Below are 27,508 nucleotides of genomic sequence, written 5' to 3' on the forward strand. Positions count from 1 at the left end.
TCATCTTATATTGTTAATTACGTCATTTTATGCTCATAATAAGCTGTTTTTCCTCATGAATGTAAATACTAACAATAAGAAATTTCTTTCTTTCTTCATGTAAAAAAATAAGAAATAAAATAAAAATGCAAAAGTATAAATAAAATGAAATTTAATATTAAATATGTATATTCATGATACTGCTCTTAAATATTAAATTCTAATCTCCTTTTACGGCCACTTTTTGAAAATCTTGTAATTACTTTTTCTACGTCTACAGGAATCTGGTAATGAATATGCATAAGTGCAAGACCAAGGAGGCAGTTTTCACTCATCGATGTTCTTAAATAAGCAGATTCTTCCTTCTACTTTGGCAGTTTCCTTGGCTATTTGCAAACACCAGTTTGTTTCTTCAAGATTTGACTTCCGAAATAAGCAAGCAGTTTAAAGCAAAGCCACAACTCTAAGTTCTAAAACTGTTATGGAATTCATGCTTTTTTCAGATTGCGATAGAAGCATACGCTTAGTACCTCAGAATAAATTATATTGATGAGGAAAATGCATCTTCCTCAGTCTTTGGCAGAGTTGCCCTCTGCACTTTCGAGAAAGAGAAATGAATCTGAGTTTTCTAGATTTCAGTATCTGTTTGAACCTGCTGACCGTAACATTTATATTCTTACCGTATGAGAGAATGGATTGTGAATGGATCCACAGACGTTATTTTTGTGTACATTATTACATTTGGCTAATTATCGTTTGTTCACATACCGCATCAAAAGTGAGAAGAAAGCCAAAATGGGGGAGAAGCGTTGATCCAAATCGAAAACGTGCAATTGCAGAATAAAAGGGACTGTCGTAAGGTTCTCACTATTTGCAACTAATGAGAATATTTTCAAGTATTCCTTTGGTGTTCATCGCTTAATTATCAACACCGTCTCTTTGTAAATTGCCACTAGAAACATAATCTTACATACGCACTGCGGGGAAAGTGCTAAAAAAGGGACACAGATCGCTCATGCCTTAGCGAATATTATCATTTTATTCGTAAGTATAGTTGTTTCTTCTGTAGTTTATTCGCTAAATGGAAGAGGTTTCAAGGTCTCTTTTTGAATTGTTACATCAAACTGCATGCCATTGTTTACATCTTCGACTTCAAGTAAAACATACTAGATAGGCCGACGTAATCAGCCCCTAAAGCAGTCAGAAAAAAAAAGATCGGTCACGTACCAGGGGGGGGGGGGGCAATTGCCCCCCTTACCCCCCCCCCCTTGGATCCGCCCCTGCTACCAAAGGCTAGCCAGTGGTGCTGCGAAGGCAAGGGATTTTCAGAGTTCATGAATAAACATCTTGGATAAGATAATGACTTAGTTTTCTGAGTATTCAACTCTGATGATGAGTTGATCTACAAGCAGAGCATGGGTCCAATCCCTGTCAAGTCACAGAGATTCAGGTTGCTCGGATTGTCACTAGCTCAAATTAAGGTGAATGTTAGGATGCTTGTTTCGAATAGAGCACTACATATCTCCTGTCTCATCATTGTCCAATCCAAGCTTGTGTCACATCTCTAATGACCTCAGCTTTGGTAGGTCACTACATCCCTCTCCTTCTCTTGATGGTGGCACAGCTTATAACTCATTAATATCATGTTCCATTTTCATCTGCTGATCAGAACTATACAAAATCTTAAACTGCATAAGTAAAATAAAGAGAATAGCTTTCATTACTTACCTTAGTTGAAAATTTGGTATGTGATTTCCATCAAGTTGTATGTATGTGTTCCTTTTGGCAAACATGAAGACTTTATGGTGACCTGTTTCTTCAAAAGTAAGTTCTGGTCCCCTCTGATTGATTGGTACTGGAGGTAATGTTGTTTTTGGGATCATGTAAGGTGACACTGTTGTTGAAGTAGTCGTGCTGTGAGTGACAGGAGGTTTTTCATCTTTTGTCTTTTGTTCTGGTAGCATGTACTCTGGGGGCTCAACTGAAGAGGACAATGAAATTAATAATTGTTCCACAGTTTCATTAACATTTATTTTTGAATAAGTAATGCATTTTATTAAGAAAAATAATTTCCAAATTTATATGTTAGAACACTTTCCAGCACAATTAAAAGATATGATCATAATTGAAAGGAAATGGACATGCGTAAGATTTACTTCACTGAATTCGATTATACCATAGAAGCACAAATCAAAAGTATGGTAAATGAAACACTGTATCATTGGGAAAACAGAATGTCAGAATGAAAAATAAGGACTGAGCAGAGCATATTTTTAATGATACAAAATACTTCATGATTAACAGAGAAAGTGGGAAAGTATTGCAGAAATCAACACATCTTTCACTATTGTTCGTATCACTTCATCCATGTTACTTGTCTCTCCTTAAGCAAACACCTATTGCTTCATCTACTTATGTTGCTATCTAATACCAATTATAACTCCAAAACCTAATTTACAAACTATCAGCATGCACAATTTAATGTGAACAAGCTCGCATTTTTTGTCTACACCGTACATTCATTCATTCATTCACACACTGTGTTCTGTAAATCCAATCACGAAGAGGGCCCTTATGGATGTGGAACAAGCAAGTTACACGTTAATATGCAATTGCAGCAACGGCAAGCTGCTTCTGTAAACAATACACAGGAATTTCTGCAGATTTCTACTCAAATAATTTGACATGTATGTAATATAAAACTAAATACAAAGGAATTTGTTAACTCCAAACCATGGAAAACCCAGGATGGAATAATGATATTATTATGAAAAGGACAGATTACTATTCACATATAGTGGAGATGTTGAGTCGCAGACACCAAAAAGCCTTCTTTTACAGTAGACAAAACACACACACACAGATTTGTGTAAGCATAAACACACAAACACACAACACACATACACATGCACACACACACACACACACACACACACACACACACACACACACACACAAGCACTGCCTCTGGCCACTGAGGCTGGACTGCGATCAGCTGTTCATGATGGGGAAGCACTATATGGTAAGGAGGAGGCTGGGGCGGAGAGGGGGAGGGATAGCAGGGTATGGATGGGGAACAGTAAAGTGCTGCTTGTGGGAGCATACAGGGATGCGGTGGGGACAGGGTAGGGCAGCAAGGTGCAGTTGTGAGGTTAGACCTGTGGCAGGGAGTGTGGGGTTGGAAAAGGAGGAAAGTAAAGAGACTGGATGCTGTGATGGAATAGAAGTCTGTATGTGCTGGAATGGGAGCAAGAAAGGGGATAGGTGGGGTGAAGGACAGGGCTAATCAAGATTGAGGTCAGGGAGTTACAGGAATGTAGGATATATTGCAGGGAGAGTTCCCACCTGTGCAATTCACAAAAGCTGGTGTGGCTAGGATTGATTCAAATGGCTTAGGCTGTGAAGAACTCATTGAAGTGAAGAACATTTTGTTGGGCAGCATGCTCAGCAACTGGGTGATCCGGCTGTCTCTTGACCACAGTTTGTTGGTGGTCGTTCATGTGGACAGACAGCTTGTTGGTTGTCATGCCCATGTAGAACACAGCACAGTGGTTGCACCTTAGATTGTTATCACATGACTGGTTTCACAAGTAGGCCTGCCTTTGATGGGATAGGTCATGCCTGTAACTGGACTGGACAGGGTGGTGATGGATGGATAGATATATGGTACAGGTCTTGCATCTAGATCTATTACAGGGATATGAACCATGAGGCAAGGAGTTTGGAGGAGGGATGTACGGGGATACTGTGTAGGTTCAGTGGACAGCAGAATACCACTGTGGAAAGGATAGTGAGTAGGACATTCCTCATTTCAGGGCATGACAATAGGCAATCAAAACCCTTGCAGAGAATGTGATTCAGCTGTTCGTATCCTGGGTAGTACTGAGTCATAAGAAAAATGCCACTTTGTGGCCAGACTGTGGGGCTTTGGGAGGTGGTGGGTGACTGGAGCGATAAGGCATGGGAGATCTGTTTCTGTACAAGATTGTGAGGGTAATTTTGGTCTGTTAAGGCCTCAGTGAGACACTTGGTATATTTGGAGAGGGACTGCTTCTCAAGACAGAGGTGACAGCCATGAGTGGCTGTATGGAAGGGACTTCTTGATGTGGAGTGAGTGCAGCTGTTGAAGTGAAGGTATTGCTGGTGGTTAGTAGGACTGATATGGATGAAGGCACTGATGTAGCCATCTTTGAGGGGGAGGTCAACATCAAGGAAGGTGGCTTGTTGGTTGAGGAGGACCAGGTGACATAAACGGGGGAAGAGGCACTGAGGTTCTGGAGGACTGCAGATAGAGTCTTCTCATCTTTGATCGAGATCACAAAGATGTCATCATTGAATCTGAACCAGGTGAGGCGTTTGGGATTCTGGGTGGTTAGGAAAGACTTCTCTAGGTGGCCCATGAATAGTTTGTCATAGAATGGTGCGTTGCTGGTGCCCATGGCCATAGCATGGATTTGTCTGTGGGTGTTGCCCTCAAAGTTGAAGTAATTGTGGCTGAGGATGTAATTGGTCATCGTGACCAGGAAGGGGGTTGTACGTACGAAATCTGTCAAGCATTTGGAAGAGCAGTGTTCAATAACAGTGAGGCCATGGGCGTTAGGGATGTTAGTGTTAAGGAAGGTGATAAGAAGTGCACAATGTGGTGAAGGAACATGAACTGTGAAGAGTCAGTGGAGGAAAATAGTTGGTGTCTTTTATGTAGGAAGGTAGGTTGACGGTAATAGGCTGAAGGTGTTGGTCTAGGAGAACAGACATTCTCTATGTGGGCACAGTAACCAGCAACAACGGCATTTCCTAGGTGGTTAGGTTTATGGACTTTAGGAAGCATGGAGAAGGTAAGAGCGAGAGAGAGAGAAACTCAAGTAAGAGGCTATGGGATGGGCCAAAGGATGTGAGGAAAGACTGTGGGAATGGGGTCACTGTGGCAGGGTTTGTAGGTGGGCAAATCTGGCAGCTGGTGGAGTCCTTCCACCAGGTAATCCCTGGACTTCAAAGCTACAGCGGTGAAGCCTTTGTCTGCAGACAGGATTATAAAGTCAGGAGCAGTTTTTAAGTGGTGAATTGCAGTTCTTTCTGCAAATACAAGGTTAGCTTGCATGTTAAAGGGTTTAGGGAATCTCTAGTTAAGAAATTATGGAATGTTAACAGGGCATGATTTGGAGGCAGTGGGGGTGGATCACCATCGAATGGAGGAGTGAAATGAGTCAGGCAGGGTTCAACATTTGTTTTGGGTTGTGTTTGATTGGTAGGGTTGGTGGCAAAAAAGTGTTTCCACTGTAGAGATGGGGAGAAGGAGAAAAGGTTTTTAACAAGTCCAGCATGATTAAATTTGGGAGTGAGGCAAAAGTTAGGGCCTTTGGGAAGGCTGATACTTCTGTGGGACTAAGGATTTTGGAAGGTACATAACTGTGTTGTGGAGCTGTTTTTGTTCTGTATTCTTTATGATGGTGGAAGGAAGTTTCTGAGGATGTGTTAAATGTAATAGGTCTATGAGGCATGGTTTGTCAGTTATGAGGGGATGTGGCGGAGATTTGGAAGGTGTTGTAGCAGAGGTGGATAGTGGTAGTCCATCATGGGAGTAGAGGTGAACAGGTTCGAGAGGCTTCTGAGGTGGCATTGTGCATGCTGCTCTAGTTCCTAGAGGGCAAGAATTTCAATGTGAAAGATGGGATACAGGAATTTGGGATTGCAGAGCAGCAGAATTTTATGGATGGAGAGATGTACATGATTCTGCAAGACTAGGTTGGTGAGGGCTAAGGACTGGCAGAATCTGAATAGATGGAGATCATTGTGGAAGTAGGTGTTGCAGCTGAAGATGGGTAATTTGATGGTGAGACCATCTGGGGGGCTTCCATGAGCCAGTCAACAACGCAGGAACGGTATGTGGGACTGGGTTCTGGCTAACTTCCTATACTGATTTGTTATTAATGACTAGTTTGGCCCTGACTAGTTCCCATTCACTAAATGCTGTCATTTTTGTTTTTAATGTGGAGATACTTAAACTATATTCATTTGCTATTTTTACAAGCAGATACAGATCACATTGCAGGCAGAATGCAAGAACATATCATATATTATGGTTCCTACCATCTTAACAAGTCACTCATTTATAACAAAATTACCAAGAGTACATTAATACCCTGCAAATATAAATTGGAACTGATTGCAACTCATTATGCATTGGTGGTGTTTAGCAGCAGACATGCACATTTAAAAGTGAATTGTGCTTTTAGGTGTTGTTGTTGGTCACTCTGTGCTTCCTCTATGTGATGAGAAGCAATCATCATAATTTATGTTGTTTCTCCACTGTTTGAATATTCCAAGAATGTTATGGTAGAAGCTTTCCATACATTACAAATTGTCATCCTTTCATGAAAATTTTCACTTTCAGAAGTGAGACAAAGTCACTTGGAATGTGATCAGGGTCATGAAGACTACTGCCATAAAATAGTATGTAAGCTTTTGACTAATTTGCTAAAGCTGTGTTATGATACTGGAAGTAACAGTCCTGTTTCAGTACTGAATACACTATTTAAAAAACTTTTCAATTTGTGCCAGTTATTCCCCCGATTCTCTGCTGAAGAATGCGACAGTTAGGAAGGAAAATGCTTCACCATTTTAATTTGGTTCTTCAGAAATGTGTGAACTGCACATAGTCCCAGGGGTTTCTACTGTATATCGGATGGTATGTCGCCCTACAGTCTCCCTTCATAAATTTCCATGATGTAGCAGCAGTATCTTCAAGGCCAAAGAATGAGATCTACTTAGAAGCATACTTGTTCACAGATCATTTTAAAATCATATCAGACACACAATAAAACATATTGCCATCAAAAGTTAACATAATAAAAAGTTAACAAAGTCATAGACACAGGTACATAGTTACTGACGAGATATAGTTTCACAAGGATTTATACAATGTATACAATTCTCTTTTATGTAGACATATATTGCTAACAAGTTAGTTGATAGCAGTACACAATTCATTCACATCTTAATACAGGGCATCAGGAACATGTTCCTTTCTTTCCATTCCATTCCCATTTGCCTATCTGAAAAACTAAGTTAGTATCCATCCATAGTAATGAAGATAACAACACACTGCATGCAAACAGGAAGTGCACCAGTTTAGCATTATAAACAAACTAGAGACCCACTGTAATAACATGATAAATGAAATTGTCCAGCACTTTAATGAAAGCCACTTAAATGTAAGCAGTAGTAAAATATATCTTATTGTAGTTTAACAACAGTAATTTAAATGATGAAATTAAACTATGTGTAGGCAATGAATTAGTAAAAAAGAGTACAGTGTAACATTCCTCAGTTTAACAATTCAAAGCAATCTAAAATGAGACACACATGTTGACACTCTAGCTTGTAAGTTGTCTAAGAATATATTTGCAATTAATATGATTAGTAAGTTCTGCAAAGACACTGTTGTCCTAAAGACTGCATACCACGCTCTATTTTCCTCTCACCTGAATTACAGAATAGAAATTTGGGGAGCAACAACCAAAGCAAATCTAAATAAGCTATTGCTACTTCAGAAAAGGACTATAAGAATCATCTATGGAGCAAAATATAAGGAATCATGCTGAGACTTGTTTCCAAAAACTGGTGTACTAACCATAGTAAACATGTACATTCTGAAAACAATATTACTTGTTAAAAGACTGCAGCCCAATATTTGTTCTGATTTTTATCAGAAAAATACCAGAAACAAAGAAAAATTTTACACCAGCAGCCACAGAACAGCACTCTATGAAAAGAGTCCACAAAAGCAGGTTTAAAGTTAAACAATGCACTGCCCAGTAAAGTTATGCTATGACCCTACCCACAATGAAGCTTAAATTTCAGCTAAAGAAATTCCTGTTATAAAATCCATTTTACACATTAGAAGAATACCATACTTACATGTAGAATAAGAATTGATTCGAAAAAATATGTTAATAGTGTTAAGCAAACCATTTTACTTGTAATTTAATCATTTTGTTAATCAATGATTCATTGAGAAGAATGTATTATTGTACTATTATCAAGAATTGTAATCTGTTTTTATACATATGTTGAATAGAGTATTATTATTATTATATGTTACACACAATAAAGAAGAGAGAGAGAGAGAGAGAGAGAGAGAGAGAGAGAGAGAGCAAATAAGCCAGAAAAGTGCCCAAGGAAGATTTAATAAAATGAAAACAAATAATATCTGCAGTATAGAAAAAAAGTAATGAATGGGTAAGCATGAAGCAAAATTGGAAGAAATAAATGGAGTGGGGGAAATAAACAGGGCAAAATCTGAATGATGGAAATAGGGTGTATAATAGCAACAAATGAGTACTCACATCCATCAACACAGGCAAGGCTGCACTCATTTTCTGAGTCAAATTTGTTGTCATTTCCTCTGCAGCCACCATAAATGAATGTTTCACATTTACCAGTTTTGTTACTGTAGAACCATTTGTGAACATAATCGGTACAGTCTCCTCGTTCTGGTGGCTGGTGACATCTGTCTGAACACAAACATGTATGTCAAATACCTCACCTTGCAAAGAAGACAGATAGGATAACTTAAAAAAAGAGAGATAATTCAAATGTTGCCGACTCACACACATCTTTTTGGATCCACTGTGAGAGTTCAAGCTTCTTTATTTTCCCTGTAATGACTAACAGCCTTAGACTACATTCAACAAATCATTTGCAATAAGTGAAAACATGAATTTGTACAGGTGTGTACATGCCAACTGCACCACCCATATTGCCATTTACATAACAGTCACTGTATTTATCAATGATAATAATAAGTTTTTGAAAATATAATGTAGCTAGATGGTTAAAAAAAATCAGCTCACCAAGCAGGAAAACACACATACAAAGTTACGGAAATCGGCATGCTTTCTGAGCCTGTGGCTTCTTCTTCTGGCAGATGGGTTGAATAAGAAGGAAGAGGGACGATGAAATGGGACTGGTGACGTTTAGGAAATAAGGACAGCTTGGAAAAGTAGCCCAGAATCCTGGGTCAGGGAAGACTTACCAAACAGGTCGATTGTTTTCAATATTGTGTGAAGATTATGGGAGCATACTTAAAACACTAATGTTCCACACCAAGGTTAGATGGTTATCACAGTGTAAGACCTTAATAAGATTATTCAAACTAAGAGCTGAATTACAAGCTTTTATGACTGAAATTTCTTTTAAATTATAAGAACGTTCGAGGGATGAGACTTGGTTGTTCAGACTACCTTTTTAGGCCGATATATTTGGAAAAGTTAATGAATCAAATTTATCTTTACAAGAGAAACAGTAACAAGAGAAACAGTAACTAATAACATGATAACCACTTTAAAAAAGTTAGATTTTTGGATTGTGCTGGCAAGAGAGAAGTAGACGGATTTTTAAAACTGAATGTGTTCATTGGTCAGACGGCAGAATTGCCAAATGAAATACTTGAAGAACTGGTCCAGGGTTTCCACAAAATGCGCTCATCTTTTGGGACGTATTTTTCTGAAAAGGGAAATTCAAAACTGAAAATGAATTCATGGGTTTAAAACTCTTTTGAACCGAATTTGCAGAAGCCAAAAAATATGTCAAACGAAACTTATAAGTCCTTTTTAGGCATGAAAACAAACGTCACTTGGTGATTCTTGGTGCAGAGTTAGTGATAAATATCAACGACTTGCCACTTCCTTCTGCGGTTGCCAACAATATTCCGCGAAACGAAATTCTCAGTTACTACGACAAAATACTGCAACAGACTGGATGCTGAACCTGACATGCGTCTTCAGCTCCCGTCTGTCAAGTCTAACATTAAGAAGATGATCACAAATAAAAAAGACAGCTGTATCCCTCCCATTAAGTGGAAACAATTTTATCAATTAACAATGGAATCAATAAAGTGTTATTTTGCGTATTGATTTACCGTGTTTCGTTTTGGATATTGTTGTAGAAGTCAGTAATGTAATATGTAGGCCTATCTATTTGTATGGTTAACATTAAATGACGAAATGAACGTTTAAGGGCTCACGTTTTGATTGTTTAAGGGCTCCGTAACGTATTTAAAACGGGTTCCGCCATCAATTATCTATACAGATTATTACTACCGGTATAGTTATTCAACAAAAAACTACGCTCATGCAACTTTTGCTGTTTTATTACGTCAAACGCACTAATTTTACAGCCGAAATAGATGCATAAGACACACGCTTCTACGTGCACACCAAGCTGACAGTTATTGACTAACCGGTAGCTAAGATGTTAGGTTAACGGTACCAGTACTAAATATTTGCAACGAAATATGTTTCCCGTATGCGGTTAATTAAAAATCACTGAGATTAGATTAAGTTGTGGTCCAAGTAGTTCTATAAAGTGAACAAGCTTTGAAGTAAATGTAGTACAGTGTCGAAATTAGTTCTTTTTTTATCCTCTGTAAAGTGCAGGCCCAATTTAGAAGATAAAAAGAGCCTAATTGCCTCACCGCACTATATTTACTACAAAGTTGTTTTTACAACACTACGGACTACAGAGGCGTACGGTACAACAGCTTTGTTGTCCTTGGAACGAAGACTACTTTGATAGCAGCATAAAACAAGAGTTTTACGTTTCTTTCTTTTTATATGCTGTGTCGCCTGTTGGAACTTGGAGCAGTCGTGTGTGAGTTAGGGATCCTGTACACTGACTCCCAGCACCTCCTCTTCACCGCTCGGGAAGTGACAATTTATTGTGTGTTAATAACACAGCTATCGTTCGGCAGTCAGCTATACCTTATAGATACTGGACTGTATAAAATATTCTATACGAGCTTATCACTACACATTAATACAGTACATAAAAAAGATGAATCAGCTACGAACCTGGTATGACACTGGCTGTTGCAACAGGCAAGTTGTACACCGCAAGAAGCAGAAGCGTACCTCCCACAGCTACCAAGCTCTTTCTCGATAGGTCATTTTCCCTGTAGAAAAACATTTACTTTTAACAGTGACATATCCAGAGTCATTCAGTTAACATATGTCAGAGGATGACAGTATTAAGGAGGCAGGTATAATCAGATAACTACAGCATAATTCTCATGGCACCTTTTATAAATTTCTTTATTTGTCTAAACACGCTGGCAGTTAACTGAGCACGGCTGTTATAGTTAAAATCGTAATTGCTTTTACGCAAGAAGCTGATAGAAACATTAATTGTATTTTGTACTACGACGAGTTCACTCAATATAACTTCACAGTTTCCAGTACGAATGAGTTTTTGATTTAAACAAAAACATCTGGCTGAAACGCTTACTGTAAGATATAAATCGAATGGGTAATATATTTGTTTAAACGCTGACCTCAGATTCAGGAAGATGGAGATTCATGCACTGTCTGATCATTCTGACATAGGTTTTTCTTGGTTTTCCTTAATCATTTAAAGCAAATAGTGTTTCCAAGAAAACCACGGTCGGTACCTGTCCTATCCTCGTGAAACGCATATGACAAATCTTATTACTGTACAGACGACCCATGGATCAAGAAATTATTGTACTATATTATAATAAGCATATCTCATTAAGAGCTTCGATTTATTACAATACACAGAAAATAAATGTTTATGTAGAGTAGCAACATAATGCCAAACTACTCAATTTACTAATAATATTAACTGTCCTTATGGTAAAGAATCAAACTTCTCTGTTGATTTGTAATATCTACTCTGTGTACTGACGATGAGAACTCATTTAAGAAACTGGAACATTAGCGCTGTAATATCAGTAAACGATCGTCCTGCAGACATGCGCAGGTATGGTTCTCGTTGCTATCTCTCCGCTTCATAACATGGCAAAAAGTGCTCTTAAGAGGGTCGCTAAAACAGCTTGCGATTCAAATCGTACAATAAGAATGGGTGCTAAAACATAGCTACAAATACTTCCCAAGGCTACACTATTCCTGAAAAGACGTAGAAGAACGAGAAGAAAATTTGGTTGGTTGGTTTGGGGAAGGAGACCATACAGCGTGGCCATCGGTCTCATCGGATTAGGGAAGGAAGTCGGCCGTGCCCTTTCAGAGGAACCATCCCGGCATTTGCCTGGAGTGATTTAGGGAAATCACGGAAAACCTAAATCAGGATGGCCGGACGCGGGATTGAACCGTCGTCCTCCCGAATGCGAGTCCAGTGTCTAACCACTGCGCCACCTCGCTCGGTAAGAAAATTTCATATTTAGGTAATATTGACGAACAGATTCGAGGGACTGACGCATGGATAATTTACATTGCCAGTGTCGTAGTAAGTGGCGTTGTCTGCTACGCTATATTTTTACCCTTTTTTGTTTTATGATATGCAATGGGTGGGCAAACTTTATTTTCTTTTAATAAAATTTCCCAGGGTCTGTGACCACATTGTCCACGTGTAGAACTTTCGGCCACTATTGTAAGTGGCCTTCCGCAGAGTGTGTGCTCCTCTATTACTTGTTATTGGTGGAGAGAGGAGACTGGAAAGCGGGCAACAGTAGTGGCGTAACGCACTCGTATTTACTTGTTGCCTAGTGCCGTTATGAGATGTATGTGCTAAAGCTTCAGTTGCTGAACTACAGCTCCCCTGCCGCACGATGTCAATTCGCAACAAAGCCCTCGCTACCACCCAAGTACCTTTCCTTGCCGTGCCATCTGCGCAGGTATGGGCCAATTTTTTTGTGCTGAATGTACTTAGAATCTTTCCGGACTATGAATGGAACTTCTATCTGTAGTAAAACTTTGCGTCACCGTGCTTTGGAAGTTATTTGAACCTGGGATGATCGTATATCGCTGCACTCGGTCGCTCGCCTCGAACGCGCCACACACGAGTGATTTGCCAAGCATTCAACCAGTCTTACGAACACCGCCGTGATGAGAAGTTTTGCTATGGGAAATGAACTGCTATGTTTAGCAGCAGTGGCAGTTAAAAAAACGAGAATTGTAATTTACTGAACTTGTTTCGAAACGTTTTTCTTGAGAACTGGAGGATACTTTACTGACTGTGCTACACACTTCACAGGCGCCAAGTGAGTCGTGTAGCATTCGCGCAATTTGTTTTGCAAACTCGATGTAACTGTAGAAATGTGGTCAACAGCACAGCTGATTACCATAACTCATGTTGTAAATTGTATGGGGGAGATCAGATTATATGACATGCCAAGGGACTTCAGCATAACTGTATAACAGATTTGCCCTAAACACTTGAACTTATATGCCCATTTAGTATTGCAGTATGTCATTCTGTTTCGAAGTTAGAAACTTTAATAATATACGTATCGATAGTTGCTTAATAAATAACTCAAAATCATGAGATATTGTCCAATGTATCTTGACTATCATGAACTTCCCATCCGTTAACTATACTGCTTCAGCACAAACTCCAAAACGATAATCACTGTGCACGATCACAGGGTGTATTTTGTAATACCTCTTAAGCGAAATGACAACTCCTACCTCAACTTCAGTTTTCCGCAAACATTCTTACTCAAAGCGAAACGAAACAAAACTACATAAACATTCTTAAGACGAAGAGAGAGAACAAATGTGGCAAACAGGGGTTTTGAAACAATTAATGTTTCAGACAATGGTAATTCGTTTTGTCCTTAGTTTTAATCTGTTATATGTTTCAAATAATAAAATTTAACTACTCGGAAACAATGGAAAGTTATTCTCTGTTGTCAAAATTGACATAACAGCAATTCAGTCTACAGAAAACCTGTTTCGCCATCATTTGGAAGTCGACTTTTAGTTTTATGTTACATATCTTTTTCATAAAAAATCTCGATACTTTCAATATATATTTGATTTGATGCATCTGCTTAACTTCTTTCAATTTTAATTACAGAATGCAGATTAATAATGGCCCACCACTAATAATCCGACAACCGAGAACTGGCGAGTTCACTGAATTCAAAATTGTGTCATATGCGTCTTTGAATTCACTAAATAGATGAAACTGCAGAGGATTAAGACGTCTTTTCACAGGTCATATATGAGGTGCATTCAAGTTATAAGGCCTCCGATTTTTTTTCTCCGGACTGGAAAGAGATAGAAACATGCGCATTGTTTTAAAATGAGGCCGCATTCATTGTCAATATGTCCCAGAGATGGCAGCACCGTACGGCAGATGGAATTTTACCACCAGCGGCGAGAATGAGAACTGTTTTAAATACTTAAAATGGCGACGTTTCCTTACTTGAACAGCGTGCAATCATTCGTTTTCTGAATTTGCGTTTTGTGAAACCAATTGAAATTCATCGACAGTTGAAGGAGACATGTGGTGATGGAGTTATGGATATGTCGAAAGTGCGTTCGTGGGTGGGACAGTTTAATGAAGGCAGAACATCGTGTAACAACAAACCGAAACAACCTTGGGCTCGCACAAGTCGGTCTGTTGACATGATCGAGAAAGTGGATAGAATTGTTTTGGGGGATCGCCGAATGACTGTTGAACAGATCGCCTCCAGAGTTGGCATTTCTGTGGGTTCTGTGCACACAATCCTGCATGACGACCTGAAAATACGAAAAGTGTCATCCAGGTGGGTGCCACGAATGCTGACGGACGACCACATGGCTGCCCGTGTGGAATGTTGCCAAGCAATGTTGACGTGCAACGACAGCATGAATGGGACTTTCTTTTCGTCGGTTGTGACAATGGATGAGACATGGATGCCATTTTTCAATCCAGAAACAAAGCGCCAGTCAGCTCAATGGAAGCACACAGATTCACCGCCACCAACAAAATTTCTGGTAACCGCTAGTGCTGAAAAAATGATGGTGTCCATGTTCTGGGACAGCGAGGGCGTAATCTTTACCCATTGCGCTCCAAAGGGCACTACGGTAACAGGTGCATCCTACGAAAATGTTTTGAAGAACAAATTCCTTCCTGCACTGCAACAAAAACGTCCGGGAAGGGCTGCGTGTGTGGTGTTTCACCAAGACAACGCACCCGCCCATCGAGCTAAAGTTACGCAACAGTTTCTTCGTGATAACAACTTTGAAGTGATTCCTCATACTCCCTACTCACCTGACCTGGCTCCTAGTGACTTTTGGCTTTTTCCAACAATGAAAGACACTCTCCGTGGCCGCACATTCACTAGCCATGCTGCTATTGCCTCAGCGATTTTCCAGTGGTCAAAACAGACTCCTAAAGAAGCCTTCGCCGCTGCCATGGAATCATGGCGTCAGCGTTGTGAAAAATGTGTACGTCTGCAGGGCTATTACGTCGAGAAGTAACGCCAGTTTCATCGATTTCGGGTGAGTAGTTAATTAGAAAAAAAAAAATCGGAGGCCTTAGAACTTGAATGCACCTCGTATTACAGTACTGTGTGGCCGCAATTGTTTGCCGCCAACACTGCTGCAATGTGGCTGTTACACACAGCCGTAATGCGTTGTTGCCACGAATTATTGCTGATAATGGATCAGCCTATTCCAAGTCCCGTTGTCGATGTATTGCTAAGGCGTTGTCCACAAAGGATGGAGAATATTTCTTTCGTACTGCTGAGAAACATCTATCTTTCTCCACGGCTGTAAATGCTTTCTTCTTACCCTCCTCTTTCTCACGCTAACGACGTTCCAGTTTTAAGTCAGGTGATCGTAGAAGTCAAAGGGCGGGGGGTCCAGGGGTCCGGACATCTCACCAATTACTTAAAATAAACTAACGAAAAAAGGAAATGACTATCGATTGTCAGTAAGGCCAAGGATAGATTTAAACTATCTGTACATCCATAGAACTAACAGCTATCACCAATCCCTGTTTTAGCCAAGACCAACTGTTGGCCTACTGGAGCTCAGTAGTTGTGAGTCATTTCCGTTCTTACCTACATTACTTTAAGGTAAGAATGGTTCAAATGGCTCTGAGCACTATGGGACTTAACATCTATGGTCATCAGTCCCCTAGAACTTAGAACTACTTAAACCTAAATAACCTAAGGACAGTACACAACACCCAGCCATCACGAGGCAGAGAAAATCCCTGACCCCGCCGGGAATAGAACCCGGGAACCCGGGCGTGGGAGGCGAGAACGCTACCGCACGACCACGAGATGCGGGCCTTTAAGGTAAGAGGCTGCCGCTCATTTTTCAGTCCTGTGTTTCTATTGGATAAGTTTGTAACAACAAGAAAGAACACTAAAACCGATTTTGATTCATTTGCTAGCGTTATGGTAAATTAAAAATATGGGCTCACTATTATGATCGCCAGATTGCCTACCTACAGCAGTTAAATGTTAGCACTGGAGTCGTTGTGTGGAGGCTGGCAGAACTTCGAGTTTGTAATATTTCAGTTTTCACAAGGCAACGAAGCGGTAAATATCATTACAAATAACATTCAGTTAAAATCAGTGCATGAAAATTCATTCGATTTGTCTGCGACGTGCAAAAATCGCGTTAATTAACAAAAGTATTGCACCAATGGCGATGGCTGAATTTCTTCAAAAAATTTTCTCAGTATTCTGTCATTAGTAGCTCAAATGCCAAAATATCGTTCAATATGGTTACCCGGACGGTACTCAATAATGAAAACCTGTTCCGATACGGAAAGATGGGGAGAGGTCTTTGGAGAGCATAGGAGTATACGATGACAGCACATTCTATAGTTTCTAAAATATTTTGGCAGTTGGCTGCTTGAATTCGTCTGAGCCGACTGCGCCCTGCATCCCTCGCTCCCCATAGTCCATAATCTATTTACGATCTGAAGCCAGCAATTCCATGTACAAACAAGTATGAAAATAAACATACATTCAAGCACTATCAAATGACTAAACTTGCACAATTAAAAGAAAAACATGCAATGTCAGAATTCAGTCCTGTTGTGACGCATTTTTTTTTTTTTTGTAAAACAATGTGCAATAACTAGTTTCTCCAAATTCCCCACCGACTTGGGGTAGCTCTGTGTGTTGAACCTCTGAGCTAGCAATCCCTGGATTCGGAAGGCGAGGTGGTTTGAATCCATCCTCCGGCCACCTTGAAAATGGTTTTCTGTGATTTCCTATTTTCAATTTAGGTAAATGCGGGGTTGACTATAGGTCACAGCCAATTCCTTCACAGATTCCAATTCCCTTAAAGATGCAGCCCATCTGCTTAAATGAAAAGAGTAGGCGAGCCTAACGTCTCTTCGGAGACCCTCGGCACAAAAAGTCATATGATAAAAAAATAAATAATTAAATTCTCCTCATTTAGTCTCGTGCATTTGTCTGTCGGGATACACTTTAAGGCAGAAAATATTTCTGACATTTCATCAGGTTACAGATTTATGCTTAAATGAGGAAATTCGAGAATGTGTAAGGCTGAATAATTCCAGATCCTTTGCATTTGCGCTACCAAAAATTGTTCTAATGGTCATATGTTGAACAGAGACCTCTTTATTCCGAAACTCTTGTCAGTAATAATAACGGAGTCCCAAATAATCTGCGCTCATGCATTCTTGATCACTCTCTCATCTCAAATCGAGACTGAAAGTGAAAGAAGAAGAGTGTAAAATGACGGAGCACGAAGGGAGACTGGAGGATGGCTGCTTCTTAGTGGCTTTCCAAAATACAACACTCCTAAATAACGACATTATATCTCCGTTTGGTGAAAACTCAGAGATAATTTTCGAATAAAATGATTTATCGCGCTTTATGAACATTTTCGGAATAAATGAAAAACATGAGTATTTATGCAAATTGGACACCCGCCACCCCCTTTGACAAAATCCCGGCTACGTCCATGAATATTCCACTTCATTTCGAACGGTGGCGCTCGTATGTGGACACTTAACTTGGCACTCTGGCTCCACAGCTCTGATCGGTAGCAGTCGGAAGACTTCGTTCCTTCGTGATTTGCAGATTGTCGTTCTTCTACAGCGTGCTCCAATATCCACTCCATTAATACACTACTGGCCATTAAAATTGGTACACCAAGAAGAAATGCAGATGATAAACGGGTATTCATTGAACAAATATATTATGCTAGAACTGACATGTGATTACATTTTCCGGCAAATTTGGGTGCATAGATCCTGAGAAATCAGTACCCAGAACAACCACCACTGGCCGTAATAACGGTCTTGATACGCCTGGCCATTGAGTCAAACAGAGCTTGGATGGCGTGTACAGGTACAGCTGCCCATGCAGCTTCAACACGATACCACAGTTCATCTGCGTCTCCCTCTACAATTTTTACCCTCCATGCTTCCCTCCAATACTAAATTGGTGATCCCTTGATGCCTCAGAACATCTCCTACCAACCGATCCCTTCTTCTAGTCAAGTTGTGACACAAACTCCTCTTCTCCCCAATTCTATTCAATACCTCCTCATTAGTTATGTGATTGGCGTATTGTGACGAGGCAGTTGCTCGGTTACCATTGACCAGCGTTTTCAATTGGAGAGAGATCTGAAGAATGTGCTGGCCAGGGCAGCAGTCGAATATTTTCTGTATCCAGAAAGGCCCGTACAGGACCTGCAACATGCGGTCGTGCATCATCCTGCTGAAATGTAGGGTTTCGCAGGGATCGAAAGAAGGGTAGAGCCACGGGTCGTAACACATCTGAAATGTGACGTCCACTCTTCAAAGCGCCGTCAATGCGAACAAGAGGTGACAGAGACGTGTAACCAATGGCACCCCATACCATCACACCGGGTGATACGCCTGTATGGCGATGACGAATACACGCTTCCAATGTGCGTTCACCGCGATGTCGCCAAACACGGATGCGACTATCATGATGCTGTAAACAGAACATGGATTCACCCGAAATAAAATGAATTTTTGCCTTCGTGCACCCAGGTTCGTCGATGAGTACACCATCGCAGGCGCTCCTGTCTGTGATGCAGCGTCAAGGGTAACCGCAGCCATGGTCTCCAAGCTGATAGTCCATGCTGATGGAAACGTCGTCGAACTGTTCGTGGAGATGGTTGCCGTCTTGCAAACGTCCCCATCTGTTGACTCAGGGATCGAGACATGGCTGCAGGATCCGTTACAGCCACGCGGATAAGATGTCTGTCATCTCGACTGCTAGTGACACGAGGCCGTTGGGATCCTGCACGGCGTTCTGTATTACCCACCTGAACCCACCGATTCCATGTTCTGATAACAGTCATTGGATATCGACCAACGCGAGCAGCAATGTCGCGATACGATAAACCGCAATCGCGATAGGCTACAATCTGACCTTTATCAAAGTCGGAAACGTGATGGTACGCATTTCTCCTCCTTACACGAGGCATCACAACAACGTTTCACCAGGCAACGCCGGTTAACTGCTGTTTGTATATGAGAAATCGGCTGGAAACTTTCATCATGTCAGCACGTTGTAGGTGTCGCCACCGGCGCCAACCTTGTGGGAGTGCTCTGAAAAGCTAATGATTTGCATATCACAGCATCTTCTTCCTGTCGGTTAAATTTCGCGTCTGTAGCACGTCATCTTCGTGGTGTAGCTATTTTAGTGGTCAGTAGTGTATAGCTCTGTATTTGAATACGCATGGCTATACCAGTTTCTTTGGCGCTTCAGTGTATAATGCATTACACTAAGTGATGCGTTCAATAAATAAGGCAACACTTTTTTTTCCTTGGCCATTGTCGGTTGCAAAAATGCATAATTTTTGGAATGTTCCCGCTTCAGCTCTTATAGCTTCAGGAAGTTCTGATAGGAGCTGTGCGTAGCCTTAAAAATGGCGATTATAACGGAGGTATGTTGCAAGCAGAGAACTCCCATTGACTTTCCTCTGGCGGGAAACCAGAGCATCGCAGATGTTCTTAGTCGCTTGCAGAAGATCTACGGAGACCCGGCAGTGAATAAAAGCGCGGTGAGTGGTCGTACGAGGCGTCTGTTATCATCGCAACAAAGTCGCGCAAACCAGTCCGATCTCCCCCGTGCCGGCCGGCCGCACACAAGTGTGACTCCTGCAGTGTGCTGGTCGCTACAGAAATGCAAAGAACATTCGCCTTCTCCATGACAGCACATGTCTACACACCCGTGAGAAGCTCACAAATCTTCATTGGACTGTTCTCCTTTAGCCACCCTACAGCCCGAATCTCGCACTTTCCGACTTCCATCTGTTTGGCCATCTGAAGTATGCACTCAGGGGAAGCAGTAGGTGGTTGAAAGTGAGGATACTGATGCAGCAAAATGTAGGCTCCGGCGTCGACCAGTAGTATGGTACCATTCAGGCCATCCCAGTAAGGTGGCACAAGGCCGTCACATTGAACAGATATTATGTTGTGAAACAGGGTTTTGGTTCCAAAAGAATGAGGAGTAATATGGTGTATTGGAATCCTGAATAAAACCAACCTGCTTTCAGAAAAAAAGTGTAGCATTACTAACTGAATGCCGTGGGTTTTGTAACAATATAAGTGAAGAAGTTACATGTTTATTTTTATACAGAGAAGGGGCCATTTCATATACTATTGACCTGACTCGCACTCAGCGGCAAGTTTAATAATACACTATTTCAGGATTCTGTCGCAATTTCAACTGCTTTAGAATGTTAAAAAGATGCTATGTTTCGATAAAAGAAGCCGATTTTAACATGGCAACAACAGAAGCTATGTATTCCTCAAAACTCGTAACAGTCCTTCATAAACCAGTGTCTCCTCAGCTATGTCCTTCGTATGGCTGACAACTCAAAACCAGTCCTGTTGTGTAAAATTTGAAGTGGCTTCTTTTGTCAACATTTCAGCCTCAGTGAGCGTAAACTATTTCTTGGTTTTTGCCTCGTTTCTTTTCACTTAGGCCCATATATTCTCAGTCAGATTAAACAATGCCTTTTACCGTTAGTCTGTTCGTCGACATGGTAGCGCGAAGTTTTGGCTTGTACAGTAGTACAAGTTCCATTAAATTCATCTTATACACACTAGGTCAACTGTATCACGCGGAACATTTCTTTGCGCCCAGAACAAAATACCCGCTTTCCTCCACTGCATTGATGGAGATTTATGCATCACAACAGAGTGGTAGGGCGTTTCGTCCATTACTATTGTCGAATTCTGAGGAATGTTTTGCAGCAGAACTTTATCTTACCAGGCAGTGAACGTGTTCTTGGACGACACTTTTATTGCAAATCACATATCAAAATGTACTGAATTGTTGTTATTAATGTAACTCCAAAGCAAAACACTTTTTCACAATACCTGACGAGTGCAGAACACTTTAACGCCAGAAAATACGATTTTTAGCGAGCGCTGACGAACACTGATGCATCTAATGCGTGACATCGCGTGGTGCTGTTTATTCTTGGTGTGGCAACGGGGGCGCTTTACCAACAGAACCGCTGGCGGCGTGGTAGGGAGAGCCGGATCGCCGTTGGTGTTACCTGGGCAACGGCGTCACGTCCCCCTCCGGTCAGCCAAACCTCAAAAGTCACAACTAATTTTAAAACCATTTTTAGTAACGCACTAACACAATATTGTGACTGTACAATGCCGAGCCACGTACGTCATTCGTGTACTGTCGAGTTTTGTCGGACGCCTTCAGCCCCGTCAGCATGTAAACAAAGCTTAGTTCCGCGTGACACTGTCGGTAATTGTAAAATGAACAGGTAATACCTCAGTAACATTCCTAGAATGATGAAATACAATTTGGAATAATCATTTAAAAGCAGTTCGTATGAGAACTAGTATAACCAAAAGGAATATGAAAGGATGTATACCAGTGCAACCAGGTAGGTGATCACCGTCTGGCAGCTCGAGCACTGGCTGCAGAACTTGATGCGTGCGATGCACGATCGGCTACAGCTGCAGCAACTCCAACAACTGCCATGGACATGGACCGCCTCGCTCTCCCTGCTGCACCATCACGTTTCCAACTTTGATAAAGGTCGGATTGTAACCTATCGCGATTGCGGTTTATCGTATCGCGACATTGCTGCTCGCGTTGGTCGAGATCCAGTGACTGTTAGCAGAATATGGAATCGGTGGGTTCAGGAGGGTAATACGGAACGCCGTGCAGGATCCCAACGGCCTCGTATCACGAGCAGTCGAGATGACAGGCATCTTATCCGCATGGCTGTAACGGATCGTGCAGCCACGTCTCGATCCCTGAGTCAACAGATGGGCAGGTTTGCCAGACAACAACCATCTGCACGAACAGTTCGACGACGTTTGCAGCAGCATGGACTATCAGCTCTTGTTCGCATTGACGGCACTTTGAACAGTGGACGTTACATTTCAGATGTGTTACGACCTGTGGCTCTACCCTTCATTCGATCCCTGCGAAACCCTACATTTCAGCAGGATAATGGACGACCGCATGTTGCAGGTCCTGTACGGGCCTTTCTGGATACAGAAAATGTTCGAGTGCTGCCCTAGCCAGCACATTCTCCAGATCTCTCACCAATTGAAAACGTCTGGTCAATGGTGGCCGATTAACTGGCTCGTCACAATACGCCAGTCACTACTCTTGATGAACTGTGGTATCGTGTTGAAGCTGCATTGGTAGCTGTACCTGTACACGCCAACCAAGCTCTGTTTGACTCAATGGCCAGTCGTATCAAGGCCGTTATTACGGCCAGAGGTGGTTGTTCTGGGTACTGATTTCTCAGGGTCTACGCACCGAAATTGCGTGAAAATGTAATCACATGTCATTTCTAGTATAATATATTTGTCGAATGAATACCCGTTTATCATCTGCATTTCTTCATGGTGTAGCAATTTTAATGGCCAGTAGTGTAAATAGGCAGAATACGGCGCTGCGGTCGGAAACGCCTATATAAGACAACAAGTGTCTGACGCAGTTGTTAGATCGGTTGCGCTGCTACAATGGCAGGTTATCAACATCTGAGTTTGAACATGGTGTTATAGTCGGCGCAGGTCAGGGATTTTCTCTGCCTCGTGATGACTGGGTGGTGTGTGATGTCCTTAGGTTAGTTAGGTTTAAGTAGTTCTAAGTCCTAGGGGACTGATGACCATAGATGTTAAGTCCCATAGTGCTCAGAGCCATTTGAACCATTTTTTTATAGTCCGCGCACGAGCGATGAGACATAGCATCTCTGAGGTAGCGATGAAGTAGGGATTTTCGCGTACGACCATTTCACAAGTGTACCGTAATATCAGGAATCCGGTAAAACATCAAATCTCCGACATCGCTGCGGCCGGGGAAAGGTCCTGCAAGAACAGGACCAACGACGACTGAAGAGAATTGTTCAACGTGACAGAAGTGCAGCCCTTTCCGCAAATTGCTGCAGATTTCAAAGCTGCGCCATCAACATGCAACGAAACATCGTCGACATGGGCTTTCAGAGCCGAAGGCCTACTCATGTACCCTTGATGACTGCACGACACAAAGCTTTACATCTCGCCTGGGCCCATCAACACCGACATTGGACTGTTGATGATGAAAACATGTTGCCTGGTTGGACGAGTTTCGTTTACAATTGCATCGAGCATATAGGCTTCTACGGTATGGAGACAAGCTCATGAATCCATGGACCCTGCATGTAAGCAGGGGACTGTTCAAGCTGGTGGAGGCTCTGTAATGCTTTGGGGCGTGTGCAGTTGGAGTGATTTGGGACCCCTGATACGTCTAGATACGACTCTGACAGGTGACACCTACGTAAGATTCCTGTCTCATCACCTGCAGCCATTCACATCCATTGTGCATTGCGACTAACCTGGGCAATTCCAGCAGGACATTGCGACACTTCACACGCCCAGAATTGTTACAGAGTGGCTCCAGGAACACTCATCTGAGTTTAAACACTTTCGCTGGCCACCAAATGCCCCAGGCATGAACATTGTTGAGCATATCTGGGATGCCTAGCAAAGTGATGTTCAGAAGAGATCGCCATCCCCTCGTACTCTAACGGATTTGTGTACAGGCCTGCAGGATTCATGGTGTCATTTCCTCCCAGCTCTACTTAAGATATTAGTCGAGTCCATGCCACGTCGTGTTGCAGCACTTCTGCATGCTCGCGGGGGCCCTAGACGATATTGTGCAGGTGTACCAGTTTCTTTGGCTCTTCAGTGTATTTTAAAATAGACTTACATACGTAAGATTAAAACAGGTTTCCTCTTTCGTAAAACTTATTGTGAGAAACGATTTCAGAAAATAAAAACTGACGTATTTGTCGATTTGAGGAGTAAAAGAATAGGATTTCTTACAGGTAGACACTGCAATTTCTGGCTACTTCTTTAAACTGGGAGATTTTTGTAAGGGACACCTGTTATACGCTAAATTGCTGGCATAACGTCTTTGTGTTTGAGCGTTTGATATTGTTTGGCACTTACTCAACAGTTCAGAGAACGTCACAGTTAGGCGTAAGAATAGCGACTCATTGTTTTCTCAGGTCGGTCACTCTTTAACCTTTATGTAACGGGCGTTCACGACTGATTTTAACATCGCGTAGAAGGCTGCTGGCCTCGCGCGCGGTGTGCAAGCAAGGCTCGCAATTTTCCCAGAGTTGATAGGAGTCCTTTTCGTTGGCAGTCGGGTGGAGGGTCTGAACCAAAGGCCTCGCCGACACTGTGACTGTCTTGGCTGCAGATATCTAGACAAGTGTTATGTGGCGGGGAGTTGTAGCACATCCCTCGATAAGGCAGCGGTGCATTGCAAAAAGGAAGCGGCTATTCGGATAGCCGAGTACTTGTGCAGTGCGCATGGGTTTCTTTTAGGCCAGGCTATAGTTTGAGGAACGTAAAGAACTCTCTCCAGTCGATACTCAGAAAGGCAAGTCAGGCTGCGTCAAAATTTTATCAGTAAATTGTTGAAGTATTCGTACTAAAGTTCGCGAATTTACTGCCCTCCAAGAAAGTTCTCGCGCTCATATTATTCTTGGGGCCGAGAGCTGGGTGAAACTTGAAGCAGAAAGCTTTGAGATATTTAGCGAGTCATGGAACGTATATCGGAAAGACAGATTACACGCCATATGACGAGGACTGTTCATTGCATTTGATAAAAATATTGTCTCTATTGAGATCGAAGTTGAGTGTGACAGTGAAGTTACCTGCTCGCGTATCACTGGTCTGGGTTAAACCAAATTAATTGTTGGATGTTTTACCGGTCACTCGATTCCGCTGTGACAGTTTTACAGTCATTCAAAGAATGTCTATTATCAGTTGCGCGTAAATACCCAGATCATGTAATACTGGCTGGAGGCGAATTTAGCCTACCGACTATAGACTGGGACGTCTGTGGATTCATAGCGAGGGATAGAGACAGGTAAGGTACAGAGAGATAATCTTCCGAAGTACTTTTGAAAACGTTATCTGGGAACTGTTTTGATCAGCTAGTTCGGCAGATCGCACGCATTGGAAATATGTTAGACTCAGTAGCTACAAACAGGTCGTACCTTATCGACAACGTCAGTACAGATACGGGGCTTAGTGATCATGGTACCATTATAGCAACTACGGTTAAGAAAGTAAGAAAACAGTCAAGAAGGCCAGTTGAGTATTTCTGCTAGAAGCAGCAGATAAGCAACCGTTAGCATCTCACTTACAGTGAACTGACATCAATCCGTTCCATTAAGATGGACGTAGAGGAATTATGGACAAAGTTTAAGCAGACTCTAAATCGTGGTATGAGAAATGTGCCTACTTAGTGGAGTAAACATGGAAAAGGCCCAACATGGTCTAATAACTAGACTTGGAAAATGCTTGAGAGGCAATGGCTGTTACACGCTCGGTTCGAAAGAGAAGGCGCAAACGACGACAGGCAAAGGTTAGCAGAAATTCGTGCGTCTGTGAAAAGATCTATGTTCGAAGCATACGGCTACCACCGTCATATTTTAGCAACTTACAAATACCGTCGTCATACCTTAGACATGGATCTGGCCGAAACCCGAGAAAATTCTGGTCCTCTGTAAAACTGCTAAGCGGGTCCAGTCAATTGTTAACCAGTCCGGTGTGGCAGTTAAAGTTTTAAATATCGCGTTTAAGAAATCGTTCACGCAAGAGAATCGTACAAACATACTGTCGTTTGACTATCGAACAGACTCCCGTATGGAGACGTACTGTAGTATTAAGTATCTCTGGCGTAGAGAAACAACTGAAAGAGTTGCAAACACAAATCACCAATTCCGGATGGAATCCAATTTCGGTTTTACAAATAGTACCCTAAGGCACTGGCCCCTTATATACCTTGGATTTATCGCGAACATCTCGCCCAGCGCAAAATCTCAAGCAACTGCAAGAAAGCGCGAGTGATTCCTTTCTATAATAAGAGTGAAATGATGGATTGACAAAATTACAGATCAATATCCATAAGTTCGGTTTACTGCAGAATTCTTTAATATATTCTCAGTTCGAATATAATAAATTTTTCTGACACCGAGCATCTTATGTCCACGAATCAGCACGGTTTTAGAAATCATGGCTCGCGTGAAATTCAGCTTGCCCTTTTCTCACATGATATACTGCGAACTACGGATGAATGGCAACAGGCAGAGTCCGTACTTCTAAATTTCCCGAAAGCATTTGACACGGTGCTACACTGCAGACTGTTAACGAAAATACCAGCATATGGGATAGGTTTCCAGTATGTGAGAAGCTCTAAGGCTTCTTAAGTAATAGAACCCAGTATGTTGTCCTCGACGGCGAGTGTTCATCAAACACAAGGTTATCGTCAGGTGTGTGTTAGGACCGCTGTTATTTCTTACATACATTAATGATCTGGTAGACAGAGTTGGCAGCAATCTGCGGTTGCTTGCTGATGATGCTGTGGTGTACGGGAAGGCGACGAAGTTGAGTGATTGTAAGAGGATACGACATATAAAATTTGTAGTAGGTGTGATGAATGGTAGGTAGCTCTAAATGTAAAAAAAAAAAAAGGTAAGTTAACACGGATGAGCAGGAAAAACAAACCCGTTACGTTGCACCACAGCATTAGTAGTGTCCTGCTTGAAACAGTCACGTCGTTTAACTATCTGGGCGTGACGTTGCAAAGCGATATGAAATGAACATTTGAGGATTGTAGCAGAGAAGGCGAAAGGTCGACTTCGGTTTATTGGAAGAATTGTGGGAAAGTGTGGTTCATTTCTAAAAGAAGAGTGCATATAGGACGCTAGTTCGACCTGTTGGGAATGGACTGTTGGACCAAACTGCTCAGGTCATCGGCCCCTAGGCTTACACACTACTTAATCTAACTTAAACTAACTTACGCTAAGGACAACACACACACACACCCATGCCCGAGGGAGAACTCGAACCTCCCACGGCGGAAGCCGCGAGGACCGTGACAGGACGCCCAAGACCGTGCGGCTAACCCGCGCGGCTGCGACCTGTTCTTGAATACTGGTCGAGTGTTTGGGTTCCGCATCAGGTCGGATTACATCTACATCTACATCTACATCTACATCTATACTCCGCGAGCCACCTTACGGTGTGTGGCGGAGGGTACTTATTGTACCACTATCTGATCCCCCCTTCCCTGTTCCATTCACGAATTGTGCGTGGGAAGAACGACTGCTTGTAAGTCTCCGTATTTGCTCTAATTTCTCGGATCTTTTCGTTGTGATCATTACGCGAGATATATGTGGGCGGTAGTAATATGTTGCCCATCTCTTCCCGGAATGTGCTCTCTCGTAATTTCGATAATAAACCTCTCCGTATTGCGTAACGCCTTTCT

At 41.9% G+C, this 27,508-nt stretch overlaps 1 protein-coding gene across 6 annotated transcripts in view; it reads right to left on the reverse strand.

Moving 5' to 3' along the window:
• LOC126474141 (axotactin) overlaps nt 1–27,508 on the reverse strand; it is a 557,260-nt gene that overhangs the window by 323,576 nt on the left and 206,176 nt on the right. For 5 of the 6 annotated variants that reach the window (XR_007586577.1, XR_007586576.1, XM_050101588.1 and 2 more), the window contains exons 3-5: nt 10,830–10,930; nt 8,325–8,492; nt 1,708–1,960 (exon numbers count right to left, since the gene is read on the reverse strand). Coding sequence is in view for 4 of the 6 variants with exons in the window: in XM_050101588.1 (XP_049957545.1) it covers nt 1,708–1,960; nt 8,325–8,492; nt 10,830–10,930 (522 nt within the window). In the remaining 2 variants the exon portion in view is untranslated. Of the gene's footprint in view, nt 1–1,707; nt 1,961–8,324; nt 8,493–10,829; nt 10,931–27,508 lie in introns of those variants that run through there. The other variant, XM_050101590.1, reaches the window with a different exon arrangement.

This window comes from Schistocerca serialis, chromosome 4 (genome assembly GCF_023864345.2).
Source record: "Schistocerca serialis cubense isolate TAMUIC-IGC-003099 chromosome 4, iqSchSeri2.2, whole genome shotgun sequence".
Classification (NCBI taxonomy): domain Eukaryota; kingdom Metazoa; phylum Arthropoda; class Insecta; order Orthoptera; family Acrididae; genus Schistocerca; species Schistocerca serialis.